At 43.9% G+C, this 8,398-nt stretch overlaps 1 protein-coding gene across 1 annotated transcript in view; it reads right to left on the bottom strand.

Annotated features, from left to right (window-relative positions):
• Positions 1–6,765: 6,765 nt before the first annotated feature.
• Positions 6,766–8,398, bottom strand: part of CRACR2A (calcium release activated channel regulator 2A) — a 58,305-nt gene continuing 56,672 nt past the window's right edge. The window contains exons 18-19 of the mRNA XM_067531060.1: positions 8,064–8,140; positions 6,766–6,929 (exon numbers count right to left, since the gene is read on the bottom strand). Of these exons, the coding sequence (XP_067387161.1) occupies positions 6,839–6,929; positions 8,064–8,140 (168 nt within the window). The 3' untranslated portion in view covers positions 6,766–6,838. The remainder of the gene's footprint in view (positions 6,930–8,063; positions 8,141–8,398) is intronic.

Below are 8,398 nucleotides of genomic sequence, written 5' to 3'. Positions count from 1 at the left end.
AAGGCCGCACATGCTTAATCAGAGGCAGAGCTGGGAATAGAATCCAGAGCTGAAATCCCAACCCCACTGAAGTCAATGTCAAATTCCCACTAACTTCAGTGGGGCCAGGAATTCAACCTAGGTCTCTTCATAGTTCGGTAGTCTATGCATTAGGTTATCCCCTTCTTAGGTACTGAACTGCTGTAACTGTGTAGAGTATGCCCTTCTGGGGACTTTACCCAAAGCCCCTCTGATCCAAAACCACCTGTCCTGCAACATGAGCTTAGCAAAAGTAGAGACTCATCATAAAATTGATGCCCTTCACCATTCTGCAAAGCGGTTTGAATGGGAGGTCATAGTAATGCCTATAATATGTGAGCTGGATCAGTTCCACCCAGCCGGCCTCCCTTTTTCTATGATCAGAGACCTGGTTTAATACAAGTCAATGTCTTTATTTCCATAATGCTTAAGGAAGCCCTGGCACAGAGAAGCTATTTTAGTGATTTATGCCATGTGTCAAAGAGATGAGCACTGGCATTATTGCAGTTCCCAAAGGTGTGTACATGTGATACTGGGTTGCTATGGCAATTGCTGATTGTTAATAGTTTTGAGTCAAAGGGCCTGTGTCTCTATTGCCCTTCACCTTGTACAGAGCCATCTTTTAGATGAGGACAAAGTGAGGGGAGAGCACCAGTGAATCAGAATGGTAGCATTTCACATTCACTTGGCACTGCTCTACACAACACGCTAAGGCGCTAAGCCTTTTGACTGAGTTATTCCTGGTGTCCTGATGAGCTCCTGCAGCTGTTTTGATCCTCTTAGGCCATTGGCAACTGGTGTAACTTGCAGCACCACTCAAGCTGTTCTGATGCACACTCTGGCTCAGCCATTCCAGGATCAGGGAGGGCAAAGCTGGGCTTTGTGCCATTGTGATGGGGTGTACCTGTCCCTCCCACCAGAGGGGGAGCCCTCAGCTTCCTCAGGGGCCAGAGAGGCCCCTCCCCATCACACACGCTGCACACTCTTTGGCAGGAGATGGAGGTTAAAAGCCCAGCAGAGAGCCCAGAGTAGGGTGGATGGGACAGTAGAGGAGAGAGGCTCATTTCTAGAGCCTGTTAGAAGGGATGCAGCCCTGCCATGCCCAGGGGGCTTCAGGATTGCTAACTGCTCTGCACTACTGTTTTGCTGGGCCCTGTCATTGCTAACTGCTCAATACTGCTGTTTTTCTGTGCCCTGCACAGCAAGACTGTTTCTTGAGCCTGCCATGCCCAGAGGGGCCTCAGGACTGCTCACTGCTCAATACTGCTGTTTTTCTGTGCCCTGCCACACCCCGAGAGGCCTCAGGACGGCTTTATTATCCCACAAAACTGTTGAGTCCTGCCATGCTTAGAGGATTTCAAAGCCATCTTACTGCCTAATGCTATTGTTTTTGGAGCCCTGCCACACCCAGAGAGGCTTCAGGACCGCCTCCTGCTCAGCCCAGGTGGGTTGGTGGGCCCCACCGCACCAGAGAAGCTCTTGAACAGTGGCGTGATAGGCAGCTAGAAGGAACACCCGACACGTTGGGGCCTGCGTGGGATGAAAGTTGTGTCCTTTTGGGGGAGCCCCAGGCACTGTCTTTCACAGCCCCCTTTGTACGCATTCCCTTGACCCTTGCTGGGTGTTTTCCAGTCATCACCCTGGATATTTTAAAAGTTGATGGAGTACCTTTCTTTGATTAACCATTACTATTATTTGAAGGAAAACAAAGCAAGGAGTAAGGGTGACAGAATTAACGAAGAAGTCTAGGACAATGCCAGTGAAATAAGAATAGGAAATCGTGCTCTGCAAACGCTGAGAAAAATAGCAAAGCAAAGAGGATAGAAAAACAAGACATAGAAAACAAGGGCAAGGTGACACAATATTGCATGTCAGAGAAAAATGTCACAGAGACCCAGCTAAACGCAATGGCATCTATCTGTAATATTTGTTTCTGCTCTAAAGCGTCATTCAGTGTGTACTTTTCCATACTCCCACAGCAGTGCAAAGTGTCACTGATGGGAATAAATTAGCACACATTTCTGATAATACTTGTGATGGGATGAATAAACCCCACACTAAGGAGACAGGGGTATAGGAACAATGCTCCAGTTGGAGGAAGGGCTTAAAAGGGACGCACTGCAGCATAGCTAGGGGATTTGTCGGTTGAGGGAGGTAGGCCTGTACTCTCTGCTTTGAAGGCATTATAGCAGGAAGGGGCGTCTCCAGGAGGAGGAACACTGCACAAAATGGGGACTCAGCCCTCAGAAGCCCATGGGTCGGGTTGCCAAGTACAAACCTGCTGTGACACACCTTGCGGAGGGACAGAGCAATAGGAAGAGGCCCTTTGGAGGTTGTTAGCCAGATTGCAGGTAGTGAGTGCAGTCCTCACTGTTCAAGAGGGCCCCTGGGTCAGAACATACTGGAGTGGGATGGCCTAAGTTCCCCTGTTCCTGACCACAGAGTGAGGCTGCCTCCACAGACTCTAACCACTGGGTGGAGCTGTTGTCTGGTCACAATGCACCTGTTGAACCTGGAGAAATCATCTCTTGAGATGAGAAAATGATTAAAATCCATTCAATGCTAACATGATCAGCTGAGGCGTCTGTTTTTACCCCTTTCAAATTAACAGTGCTTGTGACGGTTCAGCTTTAAATTGGCAGGAGTGCAAGGTTTTAAAGTTTTCAAAATGGCATGTGCTTTTTTGTCATTTTCAAGATCAAAAGGGTATCTTTCCATTCTGTCTGAGATGAACTTAGGAAGCCGTGGCTAATCAGCGGTATTTGCATATATCTACTTTATAAAGCAGGTTCCCACTTGTGCTGACGATGAAGTGGAACTCTTCGTTAATGATCTCTGCTGGAGTAATAATCTCCTGAATCAGGATTGGGCAGATAAAAACATCACTCACATAATTATTGTCTCTGCAGTTAAAGTGTTCTTGATCATTTGTATTGTAAAAGAAGAGGGTCAATTGATATCAAGTGCTGTCAGGCAGATTGAAATGACTCGCTCTACTTTTCATTTGATCTGTCAATCACACGGTCTCCAGTCAGTTAACAGCAGCATCACTGGGAAGTGATAGAAGTTGAGTTGGGTCTCACTTACTGTGCATTCATGTAAATCAGGAATAGCTCCATTGGTGCAATGGATTTACACTAGTGGACGTGAGATCAGAGTCAGACTCACTGAAGGTAACAAACACTTCTTCAGTGGAGTGTCTCAATCACTAGGTTCCAGTGTCATTCATACCAAGGGAATACAAGCTGATATTCATCCCTGGAGGAACTCCATTAAAATCAATCGTTACACCAGGGATGAATTTGGCACAATGACTAGTAGTAAATGTCTGATGGAAGAAAGAAAATAAATAGTACTTAACAAAATCCAGTAACAAAGTGTTCTGCAGTGTTTCAAACGTCTGTAATCAAGGTCTTTGAATCAGCATTTCATTGAAATCACATGATGTAGTTCTTATCCCAACAAGTTGCCCTCCTGAATAGAAGTAATGCCAGGCCCCCATTACACCTGTGCTCTGCCCTCCACCTCCCAGATTTCCATTTGTTGCCAGCTCCAATACCAGAACATTGTCTTAGCCTTTAAAGCACTTAGAAGAATAGCAGCAGGCTACCTCACAGGCCACCCCACCCCTCCCACTCTCAATCTGTGATCCTCCAAGACAACTCTGCTCTTCAGGGAACCAGACATTAGGGGCCTGACTCTGGAGTTACACAAGGGGAAAGCCAGTGTTGGTGAGGTCGGCATCAGGCCCTAAAAACGCCCTGCTGAGACTAGCAGAAACTGGATAAAAGACATAAGTTCTAGTAACAGAAAGTAGGGTGTGGGTGTCAGGCCCAAAGTTTGGAACAGAAATCAATTGCCAAGAATAGAAGCCCAGGATCATAGCCATAGACCAGATGCCAGAGCTGAGGGTCAGAGCCAAAGTCAGAAATCAGAGCCAAGGATCTGAGCCAGGTTACCTCGAGCAAGGCAAGGCAGGCGCTGGACTGGGAACAAGCAGACACAGGAGCTACCGCAGCCAAAGGCAAATGCTTCGTGCAGTCACAAACGTGCTGCTGGGCTGCCTGCTGACTCTTCTCACCAAGCAGGCGGGCTACCACAGACCAGCTGCGCTGGTTTGAGTGCCCCGAGACTGGCTCGGCAGCAGGCTGATTTCTGACAGCGGGCTGCTGGGTTATGGCACTCTTCTACCAGAGGAGCCTAGAATGTGCTTGAGGCTGCGATGTTGCTGGAGATTTGTCCCCAGTGTAGCTGACAAAACCTCTAATTGAACTGGTGCCACTTAGCCCTACTTGAAACTAGGGTTAGCGGCTTTCCTTTGTCTAGGGATGGGCACGGTTGGCTGTCATTAGGGCAAATCCCCAGTGTGGACAACCATCAGAACCTTGTGCAACCATAATGTGATCCCCTCCCCACAATAACTGGCCTCCAGAAAATGGTTCTATAAATAAAGACATAACCCTGGGAAGCCAAGGGAAGAGCCCGTCCCCATTTGGAATGTTGTGCTGCTCTTCTTTACTGTATTTCAGTTGTGAAATATTATCGTGGGGGTCCTCAGCCTGGGTATCATGACCCACTAGAATGGGCACGGCTTGCAAGCAGGTGTTAGATGGTCATGGACCACCTTGCCCATCCCACAGTGCTCAATGGGAATTAGATCCCAGCTTGATGGGAGGAGGGGTCCTGGCTACACCTCAGCTATTTGGGAGGGGTATCAAAGTGGGTTGGCAGTACGGAGAAAGGGGTTGGCTCTGGAGAAAAGTTTGCAAACTCCTGTTCTACAGTGACTGGCATCTAGATAAATATCTTTGACAGATAGACGTTCCTTTAGCATGCTGAATTATTTTAAAGGTTTTATTAAAAAAATAAAATAAAATAGCTACATATACAACTAGTGTTTAGCCTTTTGGACTTTTATAAAAGCACAGTCTTGTATTTTTAATTAAATTTGTTTCCAATCTATTCATTATTCAAGTTTTTTTTTTTAAATACTTCTGAAACAGTTAGAAAATAGATTGAAAATGTAATCTATAAATCAGCTTCATTTTTTTATAGCAAACAATCTTCAGTTTTGCTTCTGTTCTGCTGATAAAATAAACTGAGATAGGTTCTGTTTTTTCTGTGCAAGCTCATCCACATTTATAACAATTCTTGAAAGCGTAGACGTACCACTGTGCGCAACGTGGAAGAATACCATCAGGAATGACTGAGATTCTTGCTGGAGGGCCAGCTCCAAAATTGCTCGTTTAATTCATATTCCACCAGCATGTCCAATGGGGAAAATGAATTCAGTGTGTTGTTCTAAGCCAAGATTTTAAGACAGGTCCCTAAAGTTAGGTACCTATGTAAAGGGTGCGATTTTTTTCAAATGTTGTAACCCAGCAGCTCCAATTAAAGTCAAAGGGAGCTGTTGGCTGCTCAACACTTTTGAAAATCAGGGCATTTATTTAGTTATTTATATAACAAAACTAATAGGAGTTTTTTAAAAGCACCTAAGGAATTTAGGAGCATAAGTCCCCTTGAATTTCCATGAGATCTGTGTTCCTAAGTCCCTGAGAAGGTTTTTTAAAAGTCTCTCCCAAAACACGGGTTTAACTTTAGGCAGACAGTTTCAAAAATGTTGGCCCTGGACTATCTTGTGCTAAACTTTCTGTGATGGAGCCTTGTGAGAGGAGGCGGAGTTGTATCAGACATAAGTCTGATGTAACCAGCCATCTGCCAGGGACATCTAAAAGCACGGCTTGCTGTATCGGCCATTTGTAAAACCTGCACTGGCATTGGTGAAATCCTATTGGTATAAATCGTCCTATAGAAATCACTTAAGCTTTGTCTACGCTAGCACTTTTGTCGGTAAAACTTTTGTTGCTCAGGAGTGTGAAAAAAACCATGCCCTGAACGCTATAAGTTTCAGTGGCAACAGCGCCAGTGTGAACAGCGCTACGACAGTCGGAGACACTGTCCCGCCCACATACTACCACTGCTCATTGGGGGTGAGCAGCTACATGGGAGACCTTACTGCAGTACAGCAGCAGCGGTACAGCTGTGCCGCTGTAAGATCTGTAGTATAGACACAGCCTTAGTCATGTAAAGGCACCCTAGTGTGAGTCATGGTCCCACAATGAGGATCCATGTGCAAACAGTGTCACTAGTAATAAACATACTATAGACATGTAGTGCGGATCAGTTAATGTTGCTCTGAGAATCCTGACTATTTCTTTACTTCCCTCTTGTATATTTACACCCAAAACCTTAACACAGAGTTTTACACGTAGTTGTTTGTGTTTAAAATTTAAATAATAATAATTTAAAAAACCCCAAAAACAGAAAAAAAACTAGTGAAATACAACATGGAACCAAGATTTGAGGATACAAGATTAGGGACCCTATCCTGCAAACACTCCTCATCTGAGCAGTCCCATTAAAGTCAACTAGGCTACTCAAAAGATAAGGACTACTCAAGTAAGGGTGTCTACGATCAGGCCCTATGAGAATTAGCTTCTTGTTCTAAGTAGATTTCTTATTCTTATTTCTTATTGATATTGTGGTAGCATCTAGGAGTATAGTCATGGATCAGGGCCCTATGGTACCAAGTGACACAGAAACACATCATAAAAAGATGGCCCCTGTCTTGAAGACTTTACAATTTAAGTAATCCTAACTAAGGCCTTCATCTTTGCAAACAGCGAGACGTGAGAGTGCATTAGGTTCTTAAAGGTTTTCTGTTGCTACATTCACAATGTCGCACAAGACATATTTTGAACATAAGGCAGAGCTGATGATAAACTGTAGTGTGATTGTTTTCTAAATGTACCCTAGTCTTCTACATTCTGGTACAACAAGACTTTTTCTTTGGGTCTTTCTGCAGCTGAACAGTCTTTTCTTTCACTTTATCTTCTTGTTCCTTTAAAATCCTAGGAAAGAAACAAAAAGAAACTACTCTCAGAAAAAGGCAATGATACCTACAAGAAATAAAAACCCCATACAGTCGGCCATGGCTAATTTGAACTGATGACTGGGAGATTAATTGAAAACAACAGAATTTTGTGACAATGAGTAAATGAACATGCTTTATAAAAAAAAAAAATCATGGCTGCTGTATTGCAAAATCTACTGTGTTCATTTACTTGGAAAACTGCAGTTAGAGCTGATTATTTGCAACTTGTAAATATTTTTGTAAATCAAAGCAGCGAGTTCCATTGCTGTTATTCGGGGGTTCATGTTATTCATGGTTTGCAGGCACTGTGTACTGGTCAAAAAGTTCAACAAATTCCCAAAGTTTCACAAACTTTAGTAGGAATGATGATTTGCCTGAAGATTCCTGCCAGGAAGCGCAATTTCCAATATCTGCCATTCATTATTAGTTTTTTTCCCTATTCAAAATGTATTGGGCAGATTTTCAAAAATGCCTGTTTTATTTAGGAGTCCAAGTCCCATCAAATTTCAATGGGATTTGTACTCCTAAATCCCTTGGGTACTTTTGAAAATCTCCTCCTCAGTCTTTCAATGAGGTAGTGGAACCGAACGGACATGGGAGGAGAAGCACACGGGGCACCCTGTTAAAGAGCATAGGAATGTCAACGGCTGTGTGCATTCCCCCAGCACTCCAAAAGTCTGCCACTGGGCGCCTTCACTGTGTATTGCATCTCCACACATGTTCCTCCCCTCATAAGCCCATATTTTGCAATTGACTCTGCGTAGACAGACCTTCTTGCCTATGCAGAGCCTCACTGACTTCAATGGAGCTCCATGTGGACACAGAGGTCTGTCCACTTGGCACTTCTTGCAGGATCTGCACTACTGACTAAAACCTAAAAGGCACGAGAGAGTATTCAGACAGGGGAAGGCTGGTTCCTATCAGAGACAAGTAGTTTAGCAAATAGAATCCATTCAATTGTCAGCGACAGGGATCAATTAAGTTCACTTACAAATCTTCTTGCATTGAATTTTCTGCTTATTGTGTCCTTTGCAGGATTCATTACAGTGAGTTTGATTTTTAACCATACAATACTCCATTTTTTAAAAAAGCAAAAGATATTTTTTCTTACCTAGCTAAGTGCAGCACTGACTCTTTGGTATTATGACCGGAATAGGCACTGCATTCGTAGAAAATTAAATTGTAATCCTAGAGCAGACAGAAAGATCATTTCAGTCAGTTTTGCATAATACACCAGTCTAGCTTTACAAAGCACTGTGGAAACATTGAGAGATACACAGGAAAAAGAAACACAAATAATCTCTCTGATTATGGGAAAAATTGGGAACTTATGTTCCGGGGTAAACCTGAGAGAATAAATAAAGATGTCCCCAGAACAACACACAACCAACATCCATTTCTTGTCAGACATGGAGTCCTCTGCAGTTTATGCAGTGGTTTTCTTTG

This window comes from Emydura macquarii, unplaced genomic scaffold, assembly GCF_026122565.2.
Source record: "Emydura macquarii macquarii isolate MOO-44397 ecotype Brisbane River unplaced genomic scaffold, CSIRO-AGI_Emac_v2 contig_3122, whole genome shotgun sequence".
Taxonomy (NCBI): domain Eukaryota; kingdom Metazoa; phylum Chordata; order Testudines; family Chelidae; genus Emydura; species Emydura macquarii.
This window is presented reverse-complemented; position numbering and strand designations above follow the sequence as displayed.